At 44.5% G+C, this 19,749-nt stretch overlaps 1 protein-coding gene across 1 annotated transcript in view; it reads right to left on the bottom strand.

The window, feature by feature from the left end:
* Nucleotides 1–19,749, bottom strand: part of SH3PXD2A (SH3 and PX domains 2A) — a 217,631-nt gene that overhangs the window by 9,202 nt on the left and 188,680 nt on the right. The window contains exons 8-9 of the mRNA XM_026069724.1: nucleotides 16,457–16,540; nucleotides 4,180–4,297 (exon numbers count right to left, since the gene is read on the bottom strand). Coding sequence (XP_025925509.1) covers nucleotides 4,180–4,297; nucleotides 16,457–16,540 — 202 coding nt within the window. The remainder of the gene's footprint in view (nucleotides 1–4,179; nucleotides 4,298–16,456; nucleotides 16,541–19,749) is intronic.

Genomic DNA, 19,749 nt, shown 5'->3' with positions numbered 1-19,749 from the left:
TGACAAAGCAATGTAGGGGTGCTTCCCTAAACTTCATTAGGGTCTTGCTGAACAAAAGTCAGTACTTTCAGCAAACAGCATGAGGACCTCTATGCCCAGAAGTTTGCCTTTCCCTCCCTGCCCATCTAGGTCAACCAGGGCAACAAACAGATACCGCTTCTCCCTGCCTATCTGCCCTGCCACATATGAAGGTAAGGGTTTGGGATCTCCCATGCTCAGAGAGTTTAGTGTCAAGTCTTCAAGGAGTCTGCTGTCAAAGAAAAGTATCCAAAAAGGTCTGAGCTGGGTTTGCAGCATGGAGACTAACAAAACAAAAAACCCAAACACACAGACACCCCACAACACACACCCAAAACAAAAGAAACCCTCAATACATGCCATGTCCCCCACTGTGGCATCTTAGTGCCATTTTCAAGCAGTGACAAGTGATGACTCCATCCCCTTTTGCACAGCTACTGACCAGTGCTTTCTGCTGCCTGTGCTGCAGGGAAGTAGTTTTGAAGGAACCTTACAACTTTACATGATCTGAAGATGTCAGGCTTGCGGTCTGCCAAGACAAGAAAGCCACATCGGCCAACGCACTGAGCGCTCCAGTTCCAGAGGTTACTTTCAACAGAGCGTGATTGTGCAAAAATCAGCAAGAAAAAACATTTCCCTTCCACCTTAGTTTATGGGAGACTTAATATGTTTAAGATCAGAAAGGCAGCAACAGACAGATTCTGTACTGGCTCGTTAGTTCTCCTGCCAACTATATGTGTTTGGATCAGTCCATATAGCCCTGCTGCTTCAGACACCTCCGATCTCACACTGTTTCCCCAATGAATAGCAGCAGCAATAGCTGGACAGTTAACTCCGGGCAACATACCCTCAGAAGAGGGGCAGCTGCTGGTTATTTCTTTGTGCAAGTTAGTAAATTCAACTTGAAGTTAAGGCTAAGCAATAGCTGCCAGATGCAATCCCACAAATAAAAGTTACTTATGTAAGCCAAATAGGCTTGCTTTTTTACCTTAGTCCCTGCACTTGGCAATCTCAAAGCCCTTTGCAAACATCACCTTAGAGGACTATTTCATCTCCCCATTTTATAGGTGGAAGAAGTAACCAAGAAATCTTCAAGAAATCTTGAATTAGTAATGATCTTCATTTTGTATCTGAGAATTGAACCATAAATATCCTTCCTTCATTTACATTCACAACCTACAGCAGACACTGCAAACCTTATCCCAGATTCCTTCTCATTCCAGTTCAGCTAACACCACCTCAACTGCACTTCATCACATGGGCTCAGGCTCATGACAAATCACAAAATGAAGCAGCAGGCAAATAAAAAGTTCAAGTAGCACATTGCTCCTTCTCTTGCCTGCAGTCCTGATCGGGCACCATGAGATTACCTCCAGTGACAGTAACTGATACAAAGGAAGATCTAAATGATGAATGGCCATGGCAGTTGGTAAACTGCACTGTGGTCAGAATGGGAAGTGCACAGATCCACTACCTCAATAGAGCAGTAACAAGGATCCTACAACAGAGCCCTCCATATGCTTCTCTGAAGTCCAAATGCTTTTTTTAAAAAAATCATATTGTGCACAGGGCAAAATAATGAAGGACACCAATATTAACTGTAGCTTCCACTACAATGGAATTGGAGCATTACAGAATTTAGTGCAATGATTTGGCTCCACTGTGATTCCAAAACCCTCCCTGTTAATATTACATGAAGGAAAAAATGGATTCAAACCATAGGAATGTTTAAAAAAGTCAGAAGTGCCTCTGTGAGTCTGAGTATGAGAGTCACATCTGCTTTCCAGCTCCAGAGCACTGGAATCACTCCAGAGGGAAGCAAATGGGGGGGCTGGAGGGGGGGGGAAGAGAAGAAAAAAGAAAAAAAGAAAAAGAAGGACAGGAAATGAGGATCAGCACATGGCCAGGAATTTGGGGAAATTACATATTTAAGGTGGAACAAGCTAATGCCTTTAAGGTGGATTCCATCTGCAAGCGGCTGGATTTGTTTTTATTTCTAGACCTTGATGTGGGTGCTCAGTCTCTGCTGTCCAGCACAACAGACACCACAGCAGCAGGATTCATCTGCAGTCTCTTCCTGCTCCCTCTCCCCTTGCTCTCACCGCAGGAGAGGGAGTTGCTCCTTTTAAGATACTGAATACTCAAAGACATATTGCTGAGTAAGAGAAATCATTTTCTGAGCAGCACTCATAGCAGTTTAAGCATAATAAACTGTACAAGAAGTTTGAGATCAACTATCTGGGCTGTGAAGGACCAGCTTCCTGGGGACGGATCACCACGCCAACATTTTCAGAGGTATTACCCACAGAAAAAGTTATTTCTAAGAGCAGATTAATCCTCTAGCAAGACTGCAGAACACTACCCAAGGGCAGCAGAGGTTTTTCCTCCATGTGGCTGACGGCTGATCCCCAAAGCGCTCAGGACATATGCACCCGGTGAGGTCTGACCCACCTCGCAGCAAAAAGTGGAGCTGCTCAACTCCAAATGCCTGCTACAGAGCAGCCAAGGGCACGCTGCACTCCTGCCTCCCTCCCCGACCRCTGCCGGGAGCCTGCGGCATCCAATATCCTCCACGTTGATTTGCATGAAGGCGCAATTAAGCTGCTGCAGCAAGTGTTACCAAATGCCAGAATGAGCTACTGCTATAAAACTTCACACACACACACTTGTGCTTCTATTCTTAGAAAAATGAGCACTTTGGGTCGGCCCAAAGGAATGTCTGCAGGAAAAAAAAGAAAAAAAAGAAAAAAAGAAAAATCTGCTTATGGTAGAGCTGTTAATATGAAGGGGAACCTATAGTAGTAATAAGGCTGTATTTCAGAAGGAGAGGAATTTCAGAATAAATTCAAGGCTGTTCTCTCAAAGCTTATGTGTTCTTAGTTCTTCTATCTGCAGCTTTGGATTCAACTTCTGTGAATGATTAAAGGAGAAAAAAATGTGACCTGACCGAACCCAGGCATTTTGAGTTCCTCCTATCTGGAGTGCCTTCCCGGCTCTACTACAATCTTTATTAACCTCCTCCCCTTATGGGAGCATTAGAAGAAAAAACAAAAAACAAAAACACCCCCCCCCCCAAAAAAAAAAACCATTTTCTAGGTACAAGACATCAAGAAAGACAACAACATTGCTTCAGTCAGCACTTTCATAGTCTTCATATCATAGCTGATAAATCAAGCAAGATTCRAACAAAAGCAAGTCAGGAGTTAGGGAGAGAAAGGGGGAAGTCACCACTATAATGCGACTAGATGAAATGTTTTATGCTGCCTGAGAAATAAATGTCCTTTAAGCTGCTGTATCACATCTTCCTTGAAGAGAAATGGGATGACACAGCACTGCCAGACCCACGCATCCAAGTGATGCACGTGATACAAACCAAGGGGAGTCACAACAGAGGCACAAAACAAAGTGCTGTGTGAACCTAGACGGAGAAAATTCTTGTTAAGCAACTTGTCCTGACACCTTATGTCACCATCTGAGACACACCTAAGCTACATTTTCCCATAAGCATTTAAAAAGTGGATTTAAGTCACAGGTCTCCTCCGACTGCTGTCCCTGATAAATAATAAATAAAATTAGATATGCAATAACTTCACCTGCCCTGGGAATACACTMCCTGTACACACCTGCCTGCCTGAACTGAATGCGCAAGATTAAGCAAGTCAGTTTAAACCATCAATAAGTTTGGAAAAGAAAGGCTATAGCCAGCAAATTGATCTCTTATCCCTAAAAATAGCACCACCTGCCCCACGCAGCTCAACAGACCACAGTCAGCCTTTCAGGATTGCTATAAATAGATTCAAATGTGTTACAGAAACAAACTCTTATTCTGGAAACATATTCAAGTTAYGCACAACAGAAATCCTTGTTAGGACCCACAGATCTAAACTGAAATCTGGGCTTTTAACTTGAAGGAYGGAAAACCTAGAAGTTAAGGCATTTCCCCACTGGAATAGCCCACAGCTTTTGCAGATGCTGCAAGGTTACTTTAATTGCCATTATATTGACTTAGCCTTTTCTTTACATTTCTTCAAGATGCCTTATGGATAATTTGGGTTTCCTTGCCCAGCTACAGAATTATTTAAATGTCAACATTAAGTGAGTTATCAGAAAAAATGTGGTTGTCGCAGGCTCCGTGGCAGTCTGGCCACACGGCTTTTTTACCTTATGTACCACCATCCTTCCAGGTTCTTTTGGATGACCTCCACGGTGACCCCTTTTTCGAACCCAATCTCATCCTTCCCCTGGCTGGCGTACGGCTGGATAGTGACATATTTCTCTTCTGGTGAAGGGAGAAAAGGCAACATCAGTTAGGGTCAGAATTAGTCCAGCTGTTTTTCTGTTCCGCTCGCTTTTAAACTGTTGTGCAGCGATTACGTGGAGCCATTACCAAAGGCGGAGCCCCGCTCAGGGGCCCGCTGATTATTTACGCTGACGACATGACAGATAATCAGCCCCTCGCCGCTACCCTGCTGCTGATAATCAGTGCGTTTCCACGCCAATAATGACACGGAGTCCCCCGAGAGTCCCCCGTCCCCCCCCGACAGGTTCCTCGAGCGGGTAAGAGAGGATTTGAAGCCGGACCTCACTCCCGTACTGCAACTTGACAGAATCAACCTGGCTGCCAAATCAGCCCAGCGTCACCGCGGGAGCTCCAGCCAGTTGGCTCTTTTGAACACGCACATGGCTGCGTTAAGCATCCTGTTACTGAAACCCGAGCCCTGGATCCCAAGAGTGACCTATCTTCCCCAGCGCAGAGGGGCCGACCCATCACGCAGCACAGGTCTACAGAGACAAGCTTGAAACAGCTTTAAAGAGGAGAAAAAAAAAAAAAAGAAAAGAAAAAAGAGAATAAAAGGCTTTGCATTTAACAGGAGACCATACAGCACCTTGCATCCACGGGTTGAAGTGGTTTACAAACAGACTTTCACTGGATCTCACTCTAGAGAAATACACAGGTGGCAATGCTAAAGGAGGCTCAGAGCTAAGGCATACCTCAAAAGCACAAGCTAGATTTCAAGTTTGGTGTTTGAGTCAGAAATGTAGCATCCCTACTCATCTCTAACAGTCATCCCCTTCCAGGCCAGGCAGAGGTGAGCAGACTTGTTGAGAGGAAGACAAGGAGCAGAAGAAACGAACACTTTCTCAGCAACTTCCTTACCCACCAGGAGTCATTTACTGCTGTATTTCCATCACACTCAAGATCAACCTTTTCATCCATTGGCTTGAGGCATTGACAATGTGAACTGCTGGCCTCCTGCTCTGCATCAGCAGGCAGGGGAAGTGTTACCAAACCACTTTCCTGAACCCAAGCTGTAGTGCATGAAACAGCATGAGTTTCTGTGGCTACATAAAAAGGCAGTGAACAAGCAATAAAGTGCACCCAAATAGGCCTTCCCAACACATTTTCTACTGTCAGTCCCAACAAGGCATGGCTGGGAACAAATAGGGGGGCATCATTGCACAGGAGTGGGCAAGAAATTAAGTGAATCCAGCATTCCCAACCGCTGTCAAACAAAGCAGCTAAGCAAAGGTGCAGCGGCTTGAGGCAAACACTCTTCTGGAGAGAGTGAAGCAGACCCAACCATATGTTTGGTTTTGTGGCTCAATTGCATTTTGTTGCTGGGTGAAGTATGGAAACTTTAAAGAAAAACGTTACTGAGACAAAGTAAGAAATACTAGCTCAAAAAGGAAAAAAAAAGTTGGCAAAGCATCTGATGGCAGCAAGTTCAGCAAAACTACATCTTTGAAGCCAGCTTCCCTTGACTGGTCTCATTTGGATCCTTTTAATTCTGATGGAGTTAAAAATACCTGGCAAAACCTTTGCCTCCTAGAGGAAAAGAATCTCTCCAGCTCCCCTACAAGGGCTGTTTTAGCTGCTTTATTACTGCTAAGGAATTCCAGCTAGTTTCTAATTAGCACCATCAGGATCCAACACCTTCCCCACAGAATTACTCTGATACAAAATCAGGTCTGATGACTGCTGATGCAGCTGATGAAACCTGGCTTCAAAGTCACAGGACAGCTTTCCTAGCTGGGTTTCTGCTCTGCAGAGTAAAGGCAAACTCATTTTTCTTTATTTAAATTGACTGCTGCTGAAGGAGTTAAGTGTCCGATTTCCATCACCTGGAAAAACCCAAGCATTAAACTGAACAGCAGAAGATCCCAAGGCAGCTTGAACTCATCCCCAAGAGGAGATGGCCAAGAGAAAGTGCAGGTATCTAGAGCTGCAGCACTGTCCCAGAAATACATTGCCTCAGACAGCCTCCAGGGACTTTTCTAGGACAATAATAAAGAGCTAAACCATGTGTTTGCTGAGCTCTGGAAGAAGGCTCTGCTTTGTCTCTCCCACATACCAGAGCCCCTTTATAACCCAGGCTATCAGAGTTCACTCTTGCCACCGCAGCTACAAGAGAAGTTTCTGTTTATCTTATTTCTCCTCCGTGTAAACAGCAGTCCCTTCTGCAGAAGCAATCTTTATTCAGCCAGCTCCAGCTCCTCTTGCTGGGCAAAGCAGTCCCACTCTGGAGGAACAGCCTGCTTCCTTCTGCTGAGGAGGACAGGGGAGGTCACGAGCAAAGTGTTCGCTCCAGGATTTGTATGCAGCTTTCCAAACTTCTGCTCCAGCAGGACTTCTTGTGGGTGAGGGACTGAGACCACAATGGTCATCCATCAGCCTCTGCCAGCATTTCCAAGTATGATCATTCATGAGAAGTCAAAGTTGGGGTGACAGTTCTTTGCAGCCTGGGATGCAATCACCTTCCAGACATTAGATCCCTACCTCTACCCACACAAATCACTGTCTCCATCCTACATACAGGTGAGTGGCTACCAGGGGAAAGGATAGACCCATGCAAAGTACTAGAATAGCTTGCTACTGCTGTAAACACAACTTCTGGGCTTGCAGCTATGCACATGGGCACACACTACTGCTCTACCTGTGCGTTACTGCCTTCCTCCCTGCCATCTACTCCTGTACATCCTTTCCAGTTAGTTTCAAAGCAAGTCAGAAAAGCAAAGATGTATCTTTTGAAGGACCTACACCAACTCCTCTCATTCTGGCTCAAGTGGGCTGGTAAGGACTGAACCAGCTGTTGGGCTGGTACACTGAAAAAGCAGCAATGGGCTGCACAGTGAAGCCCCATCCTCTGCTGGAGAGCTGCAGCTCCTCTCCCCTGAGCTTTTGGCAGGTTTACTGCAGGGCAGCCCTCAGGAGCCTCCAGCGTTGAGGTTTCTGCTTTGCCTCTTGCTACTCTTGTCTTGTCCTGTACACCGACACACTTGGTACTGCCCGTCAGGGGCACTGACCGGTTCTACGAACTAGAACACTGAATTGGTAGGGATGGAGCATCCCCTCCCAAGTGTCACGACAGTGGGGATGCTCATGCGAGCCCAGCAGGCTTTTCTGAGCTGCCGCTGTCCTGTTTGGCCCCCGAGCCAATCCATTACTTAATTCTTCAGCCTTGCTTCTTTCAGCCCAAGACTACTGCTGTTTGAAAGAGGAGGCTTCTGGTGATTCCTCCTTACAAGAGGGAGCAAGGGGAAGAAGAGACTTAAGGGGAAGTGGAAAGGGAAGAGAAGGGGAAAAAATTCTCCCGTGAAGCAAGACAATCACAAATGAGTTAAAAATCCATTTAGAAAAGAGGGTCCTATGATGTTTTTGTTTAGTAGTTCTATTTTTAAGTGTACAGATCAAAAACAGGAAGCCACCATTAAAATTTCCCCTTGCAGAGTGCTTTCACAGCAAAAAATTGCAGTCATTTCCAAGATTACACACGTTTGGTTTCTTTCAGTGGTGCAGGGGATACCACAAACACACATGAGGTTTGTAACTTAAACAGTATTCTGGAGATACGGGCCCCCTTGAAACCCAAGTGCAATTCTGGTTTGCTTCTCAAAGACCATCTCTAGCCAAAGGATGTTATGTATAAATCACCACTTGCTGGAAAGCACTGGAACTTGCAGTGGACGTGTCACTTAAGAGGACTGATGTAGCATTTGACATATCAAATTATTATTCAAAAGTCTTTAAGAAGAGATACTTGACACTTCATGATGGATACATAAAGTTACTGGAAAGACTTAACAGATAAGTGGCTTCAGGAGAGAATTGGCAGAGCATCAGCCAGTAGAAAGACATTGCACTGAGTTACACTGACAATTTTCAACTATCATGCTATTTGTTCAGATACTATTACAGGCAATGGTATAACACTCAAGTCAGTGAACCATCCCAGAAGACCTACCGTCAAAGCTGTATGCCCAGATCTGCAGAGAATAAAGAAATGTTTATTTCTGATTCATCAAGTTTTAACTTAACAATTACCAGCAAAAAATGCAAACAAAAGTATAATGTGTATTCCCCAGCTACAGTTTCCACTGCATCAACTTCACTGCTGAGGTCAAGTGGGCAGGGTAAACTTCGCTACGAGATTCTGAATAACTCCACCAGCTAAAAGGCTGTTCTTGGGCAATAATGGGACGAGAGTCCTGCTCCTCCTCAAGATCATCTGAAAATGAAGAAATCTGTTCTTTGCACTACATATCCAGAGATCTGTCAATAGCCCAATTAGCACACATCATTTATATTTCTTTACCTTTAATTTGTGGGTCAAAGACATCTCCCCAGCTGAACTGAGTGAGGTACCTCTGTTGGAAATTCAAGTACACTAGTGAACCTGAACAAGGCACACAAGGAAGCAAAGCCTGTTTGGCAAAAAGAGCTACCCTGCAAGTCAGTGACATCGTGCATTATCCAACTGCAACACATTTAGCTTGGAAGGAAAGCATCAGTATGTGACATTCTCTCCCCCAAACACACACACACTATTTAAAACAAGAATTTCTGTACTGTTTGGACTACCCAACCCACACCACCCACTCAACATTCCTCATAGATGTGCTCTACACAGCCTCCACATGCACCCTGGAAGCTCAGCACTCAGTCCACTAGTTGCTGGAAAAAAACACCAAGCTATAAACCCCCTGTGCGGGTTCCTGCAAAGTTCCTGCAAAGAAACCCACTCTGGCATCCCGCACAGCTGCGCTCCATGTTGCTGCAGGCCAGCAGGGAGGTATGCGCAGACAGAGGACAAAGCAGTGAGCTGTACAACACCCTGCAATACTGCTAGGGAGAGTACACGGTTTGTACGGCAGCAGCCCCAGACATATTCAACCATGCTATTTTCATCAGGCTTAGTACAAGGAAGCCAGTGGTATTTGAGAATTATGGGTCACTCATCTTCACAAGCCACAGACATCTAATGCCCCTCCACAGCTGTTAGGAAATAAAAACCTAAAACTCAACCATTTTGTCTCCCTCCAGTACCATAATGGTGCTCTGATAGCCAGACTGTCAGCTGCCAAGCTGAGGCCTTTTCTATATGCAAGTAGCAATAGTTTTAAAGCTAAAAAGCTGCTTTTAAAACAGTTTCATGAATGCTCTGTTAGTGTTGCAGCTGAGAAAATTCCCTTTTCCTTCCTTCTTCCTGCCTCACACTCTCCACCTTTCCTTGCGCAGTTCATGACTGTGCCATGAACCAGACCTGAAGCTAACCTGACTGAGAAATTAGTCTGAACCTGAGTCAGTCCTCTGCTTTGGTTCATTGCAGAGCTGCACAGAGTTGCGCCAGCACAGAGGAGAGGGGAGGATGCTGGGAAAGGTGAAACTGCTTCTTTTAGCAGCACCACCACAAACTGTAAAATTTATCTCTGTACTAAGCCAAGCCACTCCTGGTGCAGCTTCTCTTAATTTTGAGGAAAGAGAGACTTATTTCTGAGACCGCTGAAAACAGAGTCAAGGCAATCCATATGAAACATGTTCTAAAACCAGGCTTGGATAATCCAAGAGTGTCTGCATGGCTTCTCCCATCTATTTTAAGATGTGATTCAATAAACCGCAACTATGCATAAACAGGATTCATAATAAAGTTCACAAATCACATGATTTATAGTATGGCAAGATGACCTATAGGCACCTTGGCAATGGGTATCAAGTAGTAAGAGGTGGGCTTTGAAGTCAGCGTAGGGAGTACTGAAATAGTTCTCTCACCCAACCTGTTCAATGGCTATAAAGCTACAAACTAGTTGCAGAAGAGCTAGTGATGCTGCATTTAACTTGTTATAATTTAGGAGGACTTAATGCCAATGACATTTATTTTTGGATAATTGCAGACCATCACAATAATGCTTCATGCTTCTTCCTTTTGTGTGGGATTATAGTTTGTAATCAAAGAGCCAGCAGACGCGTCCATTCCATCACATTGCTCCCTTTAATCAGCATATGGCCAAAAGGCCATTTATTTCATCTGCAGTATTTCTGTCTACTGGTGAAAGTGGAATCTCAAGGAATTTTAAGGCATTGGGCATGGCATTTTCCATGCCAGGTGACCCATTAAGACATCATTCCTAGAGAAGAAAAAACCCAAAGCAGCTAAGATGAAGCTCCAGCAGTTCCTGATGAAATGATACCTAACTGTCTGAAAGGGTAAGACACTGAACTTGACATCTCATGAGGTTGCCTCCAATCCCCTCTGTCAAACCACAACTTCAGGTTCTGCATGTGTGCTCACACAAACTACACATTAAAGTCATGAGGCATCTTGAGAAGGCAACTTGGTCCCTCCTCTGGCTGCCTGGATTTATACTTGCTGTCAGGTCAAAGAAAGCAGGCCTACGTTTTTATTGCTGGAGTTGTAACATAAGAGCTTCAGTAGTGCTTTCCAAGTCTTCCTTATTCAGTCTTCTCAATTCCCTTGGCACTGGTTATTTCAGATTCCTCCTAGTCTATCACCAAGGTAACAGCTCCATTCTCTAACATCTTCACAATTGTCTCCTTGCTGCTAGAGCTCTGATCTGGCCCTCCAACCAGTTTTGCACAGTTAGCCACCTCTGGTGGACTCTGCTCTCCATCCAGGCCCGCCAGTGCACTGCACTCTTGCCCAAGGCTCGTGCACCACATCAGTCTGGTGCTTCAGAGTCCTACCAAGTGCTACATCTAGTTCAATTGTCCCATTTGAATTTTCAAGCCTCTGCATGTGCTGCATCTTGCTTTAATGTCCTGCTGCATGCTCTTGCGTGTTATGCCTCCTTGTATTTCCTGCTTCTCCAAATCCTCTCCTCTTTTCCAACCCAGCTCCATGCAGTTCATATGATCCTGTATCATACAAAGGGAGAGAGTAGGCTCCCTCCTTCACGGTCTCAAAGGACCCAAAGCTCTCAATCCTCCTTAAAATGAGCTTTACCTACCCCAACTTCCTGCTTTGCCAAACAAGCTTAATTTCAGTCCTTCTCTAAAAGGTTTTCAAAACACCAATAAGCATCACTTTCCAATGCGAAAAACCTTTTGGTAGCAATAAGATGCATGCCAAATTACCACTTGCCCAGGCTCCTTTGATGCACAGATTTCCTTCTCTTTGTTTAGGCTGTAAACTATTTGGGACAGGATCCTTGCATTTAGGCAGCTCAAATACCACACACGCTTCCAGGCCTGCCTAATCAGCCTCATCGCTACCAGGCAGATGGCCAGAGCTCATACGTTTCTGCTTCCAAGGTCTGAGCAGTTTCACATGCCCCTCCCTCACCTATATTTTATACATTTGCTCCTTTCTGTCTCCATAAAGGAGTGTGCAAGTTATCTCCAGCACTTTAGGAGCCAACCAAGTAAGGGAATAATTTCCTTTGCCCAGCTGGTGTTTGTACATACCCCCAACTTGCTGTGACCTGAGCCTTGCTTGAAAAGCCAGGGGGTGGCAGAGGGGGGAGTTGGGCTAGAAATTAGCCAATTAATGATTTCTCAGCAAAACGCAACAGCCCCAGTCCTACATCTTCCAAACCACAGAAGAATTTTCTTTCAAAATACTTTCCTCGCAGTCAGCAGTCTGTGCTCGCCCTCCCCCTTCTCTGCTCCACCCCGCCGTTGTCAGACCTGCTTCTGGAAAAAGTCTCCCTGTTCCAGAAAGCAATGCATTAATTCAACATGGACTTTGTTTTGCTTGTCTAAGTGCTCAATGCAGAAAAAAGGGCTACCCACCGTTATCAAATCTGTTCCTCTCCAGGCAGGAGCTCTTCAGCCTTTGTCATCCCACCGGCCCCATGCGCACACTTTTTTTTTTAAACAGGAAATGTAATGCCAACAGATAGAAAAAGGACAATAATGACATTTCTAAACTACTCTGTACAGCACATGCTCTTTCTTCAACCAGTGAGGAGTAATAACTCTTTATTACTTTCCCTGCAGCATAGAAAGGAAAAAGGAAAAGAGACAAAGAAAAAAAAAACAAGTCTGAAGCTGCTCTGTGCCGATTGGCTTTAGCACTGGGAAGCAGCCTTACGCTGTGAGTGACGGATGTTTCATAAGCTGCAAAGAAGGGAAAGAAAAAGCTAAAGGGAGAACTCCTGTCAGTAAAGTGATGCAGGGCCTGCCGCAGAGGGCGCGTGGCGCCGGAAGGATGCAGAAAGGGGTAGCGGTGCACAAGCACGCCAGCCAGTCCACACCACCACCCTATTTAACAAGTTCTTTCCAAAGCTGGGAAACTGGCTACAGAAAAAGGGGTCCAGGCTAGGAAATGGGGTTCAAGGCCAACAATCAGTTCACTGGGTTACGCTGCTGCCTTCCTTCTATTTCTCATCCCTCTCCTCCAGCAGGTTCCCTCACTCATTAAGCTGGGCGAGCAGGAGGAAGACCTATTGCTGCCAAGTTACGGTTTTGTTGCAGCTTTTTCACCGAACAGCTTAGCTGCTGCTCTTCAATAACAGGCTCATTCAGCAGAACTTCAGCCCATGTATTGCTGTATTGCTGCTGTGAATAAATCTGAAGTACTTCCCTGAATTACCCTAGCTCCAGCTGAGGCTATTGGGCATGAAACCAAAGCAGCAATAACAATTTATGTCAAATATCTGGCATACAAGATAAGCGTGTAAACCCCTACTTTTCCCAATCAAACTGTAATAGCACAAATGATTTCTCATGAAATTAGCCTGTAAACAATCCTGAGTCCTCTTCTAGGGGAAGTTCCAAGTAAGTGTTTGTAGAAATAGCATTTTTACCCTGTGCAAGAGAACATTAGCTCTGTGTAGCTTGCGAGTCTCTAATAAAGGTCAATACTGAAGAAAACTACAAAAAGTCAGGCTTTTTCTCAATCCATATTACTTGAGTCTGATAATGTATAGACAGAAGTTTAGAAAATTTACCACAAGTAACATTAAAAAACAAAACAAGCTCTGCAGCTACACAAGGAACAAACCAAAGTAATCTTAGATCTGGGCACACCACGGACAGTTTTAAAGAGAGAAGTTCAGCAACAAAAGTCATCTGTTTCTCTTTGTAAAAACAGACTACAGCTGTTCTCTTTGCGGATTTTTTTCAGCTTTAAAAAGGAGCACTACCAAGATATTCAACAAGTTGTCTTTCATCTTTCTTATTCACAGCCTCAATAACATTGCTCCCAAATATCTGAGATTCTGGGATATTTAGCCTTTTTAAGGGGCCTTGGAAAGGATAAAAGAAAGCCTTACGCCAGTAAACTGCCTGTATCTTAACCTTGATGCTTCTCCTGCCATTAGGTAGTCTTTTCCAAGGAGGCAGGCATCCTTCCCTTCTGCACTCAGATTTTCCCAGTATTTTCATCATCCAAACGCATAAAACTGTGGTGCCTGAGCTCTACTGCAGTCACAGGGCAAGAGATACTGCTGAGAAATACAGATACATCATTGCTCCTGAATGGCACAGGACTCGCTGTTTGAGCTAAAGAGGGTACGGCTGCACCACATAAACAGGACATGGCCAAGATGCATCCTGGCTGGCTCCAGATGCCATACCAGACCACTTGGACCCTGCTTCAGGAAGAGGGGAACCAAGCACCTGCTTTTGCAATGCGTGAGGAGCAGCCCAAGTTCAGTGTGCGGGAGTTGAGACAGTCAAGACTCACCAGTCACCTGGGAAATCCTGGCCTTCAGACCCATGTTTAACTACTTCAATTCTAGTTTTTAAGCGATTCCATCAGACCTGGTTGGTACCCAAGCACAGAGGTGAGCATCCTTTAGATCTTGCTTTTAAACTCCAGTGAACTCTTGGAGCAAGCCTTTCCAAGAGCAGGGACTATGTCAAGCAGAATATTGCTGGGTGGGAAGAATTTCAGCCAAAATGTTGAACTAAATTAATTTCCAAGAAAGAGGCCAAGTGGGGGAGGGGAAGCTGTTTTGCCTGTGTGAAATAATTCTGGCAACCTCCCACGTGACCAGCCCTAGCTCCTCTGTGCTTTGGAGCAGAGACGTGAGGGTTGGCAAGGGGTGCCTGTGCACTTTGTGTGTTCTGTCATTTCTGTGCAAACCCACCCAAATTTGGCCTTGTTAGAAGCCTTTGGGAGGGAAAGAAGGGAGAAAGAATCTCTCCTGACCTCACATAAACTGTGATCTGTTAGATAGCAGCAAGCTGGACACCCAAAGAGACTCATGCTTTACTTCTTTACACTTGCAGCTCTGGTATAGCTGCAGCCTGTACAGACATCTCCCCCTCCAGAAGAAGCTACCATCTCCAACCTGTCCCACAGTACTCAAACCACTTTTTCCTCTACTTCCTATCAAGCTCCTGGAAGAGCTCCCTAACCTATTTCAGTTAGCATTAAACCACTTATCTGGTTAACTGTGGCTGAAAGGCATTGGGGAAAGCTCATACAAGCAGCTCAGCCACAGAGGATGCCTCTCACCCTTGAGATGCTGCAGGCTGCGCCAAGTTCAAGTGCTAAGATCTGGTCTGAGATAAAGCACACATTCTCCAATGGGCTCAAAAACCCAGCGTTGCTTGGGCCTAATAGGGAAGAAATTGTTATGGGGAAAGGCAGAGGTGGAGGAGCCTGTGGTGGGGAAGACTGCCAGGGAAGACACTGTGACCAGAGAGGGTAGGTCTGGAGAAGACATGGACAAAGGATGGGAATAAGAGTGCAGGAATTAATCACTCTGGAGAAGGAAGAGCAAGGAATGCAACTTAGGTCCTTGAGTCTTACCAGTCTAAGGGACTGATCCCGCAGCCTGAATATTTTAATGGAGTTTTGTTTACAATATAATATGAATAGGAAAGGAAATATTTGTTTAAACTAGCAAAACAAGTGTTTAGACAACTCTATTCCCAGGATTTCTCCCAGTTAKACTGTCAGGAAGTATCCAGTAAAGGGTTGTACATTCAAAATAACTAGTTCCCAAACTCTTGGAATACAGAAATAAGTACTACAAGTCCTTCTCAAGCCAGCATGTGTGCTTATGGCCTGCACAGGGCTTTTGGGCACCTTCAGGCTGTATTCTGTGGCTGAGAAGAGAGATCTTGTCTTCTCTGGGTAGCTTTGGTTGCCGCAGGGTGAAGCAACAGGGGGAAGAACACACCTCTGCTTATTTTGCCCCCTCTTCCCTCCCCGCCTTGAAACTCTAAAAAGCAAAGGTAAAATAAGTCACTGAAAAGCTGTATGTGCTTGAAACCTGCATGACTCTGCACACAAAACAGCCACCAAGTCCAGGAGAACAAGTCTGCAACTTTAAACGTACACTCTTCTTCCTAGAGAAGGGCACCTTTTTTCTTAGCTGGGTAGCTTTATTTGTGCTTTTATTTGGTTCTATCCCCTCAGTAAGGTTTTCTGAAAGTTACAATAAGGAGCAAGTTGCAGGTTGTTTTTTTTCCTCCCTTTTCCCTTCTCCTTTAAAGTGCAATCAACACCAAGTCTGCATGATTCTGCAAGAAGAGGGAAAGGGGATAGAAACAGGTACTTTTGCTCCTGGAAAGATCAGTCACATGCACTAGAGAAGCGCTTAGTTTGAAATATTCCTCAAACTTTACCCAAATGTAGTTTTGAAACAAGTTTTTTTCATGCTACCTGTCACACAAGCAAAGCCAAAAATATGCTGCTACTGGTGGTATTTTAAACACCTGGGACTGACATCCAAAAGCTCCCAAAGCTTTTGAAGGAGGAGTCCGTCTTTAGTATCAAGCATTGCTTGTAAGGAGGAAAGACGATGAAACTGGAACAATTCTCATCTTTCCACACCAAAGACTTTTCCAGTACACACATCTCTGACCATGGCTCTTTGGCATTCTTCTCATTTTAATAGCCCTGAAAGTATCACTTGTTCTTACTGAGGTAGGAAAGACTGAGTACAGATATGCCCAAAAGTTAAAACACAACAGATGTGAGCCTCCCCAAGCTGTACGACGAGCCAGACTGCAGAATTACACTCTGTTATTAGCCTCCAGCTCTTCGGGTGTCTAGCAAAGACACCCTCAAGCTTTGAGGCATGAAATCCACACCTGAACTCTGGAGTTCAGCCTCTCCCTGTCAGAGCAGCAAAGATCCAAAACCCAAGGAGGGCAGCCGCGCCACCCTGGCACACTCAGCAACCCAAGCAGCAGCTCAGCCTTTGCGCCTATAAGGGACCCATGCCATAGTAAGCTATTCACCTCGACTCTGCTGCCTGTTGACTATCCCGCCCAGCGTCCATCGCCGGTCCAGGCGCCTCAGGTGAGCCTTGCGTCGCTTAGAGACTAGTTTGGAACACGGATGGAAACATAAGAAAAAAAAGATGGAAGGGTGAGGAATAAAAAACAAAATATGACAATTACAAGCACTGGTCTTGTTAGCAGGAACAGGTTAGGTGGGATGCAGAAACTTTGGTTAGTTTATATAATATGGTGGAACAAGTTAGCTTCTTGAGCCTGAGAAGTTGAGCCTTGCTATCATCTCTCTTCAGGAAAAACAAACAAACAAAGCCCATACAACTATGGAAAACATGTCCATGGATGTTGGAGTGACAAGACAGATCAATATTGTTGTTGTATCTCCTACTTAGACTGCAGGATCTTTGGAGAATTCATTTTATTGCATACAACAGCTAGCACAACAGGGCTCTAACCCTCTAAGAAAATTAGCACACTACAAATGAAATCCAGGAATCAAAAATAGTAATAAGAAAAGGGAGCTTCTCTTGTGTGGATTCATTTTTAATGGCAACACTCAAACTGAACCCAAGTGAGAAAGGTCTGTCTCCTCATTTCCAAGGTCTGCCTCAGGATTACTGCCACAGCTAATGCTCATGATCTAAACTTCAACTTCTAGTATATTGATTACAAATATAAGGAAAAACCTAACCTTGCTCTTACCGAAGAGGCTCAAGAAGCTAACATGCCAAAACTGAGAATTAGCTTCATACTCAAACAATAATTTGTGCTTAAAATACAAACAAAGAAAAGACACTTATGGAAATGGCACTGTCAGAGTAGCTGTGCACAGAGGACACCAATTGTTTTCCAGATCACGGGTATGAAACTGTCCTTCAGCTCCTTCTTCTGCTTGTGAAGGTGTGAATGACACAATAACCATTGGACTGGACCGAAAGACAGACATACGTTTATTTTACTCAAAGACTTCCACACTAGTTTGGCAGCTACTGCAAAGGTCCTTGGTGCTGCCATAAAGTAATGCAAGATATTGTACTTCCAACAGCTATCGCCAGAGCACAAACCCAACAGTTTTATTACTGATGCTGGGAAGGCTATTAATAAACTCAGATATTGTGATGATATTAACAGTCATTCAATTCTGCTTAGGTGCAATCATTTTGAGACTATGCTCTCATACTCATGAGAGTAGGGACCAGTCTTCCAGGACTATGCTCTGCAGAAGATCAGGCTCAGGAAAAAGATTTGCTCACCAGAAGGATTAAAATAAGTAAAAAATATATAATAATAATAATATTCCTAGAAAAAGCAGCTGGTGGCTTTTTGCTCTTCATATCTGTCAGGGGCTTAGGCCAAACTTCTGCACCCAGCTCATTCTCCTCCTCAGATTTCTCCTTTGCTGTAAGGCCTAAACCCTTCCTAGTCACCCTAACTGGATGTGCTATGACTGATGCTGAACATACTCAGATGTCCAGTTTTGGCACCCTCTATTTTTCCTTTGATCCCACATGATGAAAACCACCAAAAATAAAAGGGCACAGCAACTCAGAGGTCAGAGCTCCAAGCCTGATTTCTGTTCTAGAAGAGGGTCTCTGCAGTAAAGGGCTGTTGGTTTCCAAGCCTTGCTAGAAGACCCAATTACATTTGGCTGGTATGAGAATTAAAATTGCTTTGTTTTAACTAAGTAGTAGAGAATAACCACTACTTTTCAAAAGAGTTGGAGTTTCAGATTGGTGCTTTTTGTAGATCACTATGTTTCTGGTCAAAAGAACATAGTGACCCTCTTGGGCTTACTAAGAAGCCCATGTCAACACAAAGCCCACACAGATTAGCTGTCTTCACTCCTTTCTGCTAGCATTTTTCTTGCCCATTGGTTTAAACTGGTAACTTTCTCCAAATCAACATGCCATTAGACTGCCAGTTACACATATGGTACATGAGAGGCAACACAGAGCACTTCAGTAGACATATGATTACAGCAGAGTCAGAAGCTAAAGCTAAATTCACAGTAAGGATGAAATAGGACAGGACCGTGTTAGGAAGTTTCTACCCAAAAGAAGGGAGAGATGAAAGATGTTCACCTGAAAGGCTTGGGGGGGGGGGGATAATATATATTTTTTCCAGTTTCAGCTGAGATCAGTCACCTGGAGCTCTTCACTCACACTGGGAGTATGGAAGATCCAGCCATTTGGGAGCATCCCTCTGAACATACTTGGGTGTCCCACAGTGGGTCACACAGATCCACCACACCAGAAGTATGGCTCCTCCACATACCACGTGACTACTCCCAGTGACAACTCCTTTATACCACAGAGGTCTTCTGATCCGAGTCAGTTTTTTCCTTTCTCAATGCTGAAATACGCTACTTGATCCCAGACTTGAGCTGTGTTGGTCATGCCACAGTTAGTCAGAAGAGTTATTTATCAACTGCTGTCTAATCCCTTCAAGGGAACATTTTAAGATGTTTGTTTTAACAGCTCCTGTGGCTGCAAGTGTTTCCTTAGATCACTTCTGGAGTGTTTCCAAGCTTCATAAGAGGGTGTTGCTCTAAACACAGGTGCAGGTATTGGTCATCTGTATATCCGCAGCCCCAGGAATGAGGGGCAGGCTCAAGTTCAGGAAGGAAACTTTTGTCTTTCTCAGGGAGATGGACAAATACAAACACTTGGAAATTGGTGTTACATAGAGGCAGCATTATTAATAAATTGCATTTAGCATCTCCTTATCTTTACAAGGACCTGCCATACCAGATGTGGCCAGAAGCCTGCCTAACTTGTGTAGTAAGGTGTAATAAGCTCTATGTCCTCTGCAAATGGATTGAGAGCCTGATATGGGAGGCTCCCTACACTTGCGTTTGTCCTTTCAAAGCAGGCAGAGCACAGATGTCACGGATGCAGGGAGAACATCTACAGGAGTCGTTTGAAAGTTTTATGAACTCTACATCCAAGGGCTAGAGTACTTCATCCACTTAAAGTGCCTTCCTCCTCAGTTATATTGGAACCCCTCTCTCTTGCATACTGAGAAGAAGTTGTTTGTGTAAGCTCTGCTATACCATACACAAGTATGTTCGCTTTTACACATTTGTCTTCTCTACGAGAAAATTTGTGTTGTTCTTTCCTCTTATGGAAGCCCTTCCCTCCTCCTAAAAGCAGTCTGAGGCCATTCCACTAGGTGGCAAGGAAAAGAATAGCCCAAATACAGAAGAACTAGAARAGGGAAAAACAAAGAACAAAAGCAGCCTCAGACTGAGCTAACAGCATAAAACAAAGTTACTGAAAACCAAGCGGAAGCTGGGG

This window comes from Apteryx rowi, unplaced genomic scaffold (assembly GCF_003343035.1).
Source record: "Apteryx rowi isolate R43461 unplaced genomic scaffold, aptRow1 scaffold_3, whole genome shotgun sequence".
NCBI classification, from domain to species: domain Eukaryota; kingdom Metazoa; phylum Chordata; class Aves; order Apterygiformes; family Apterygidae; genus Apteryx; species Apteryx rowi.
Note: the sequence above shows the minus strand (reverse complement) of the source record. Positions and strands in the feature narration are given on the sequence as shown.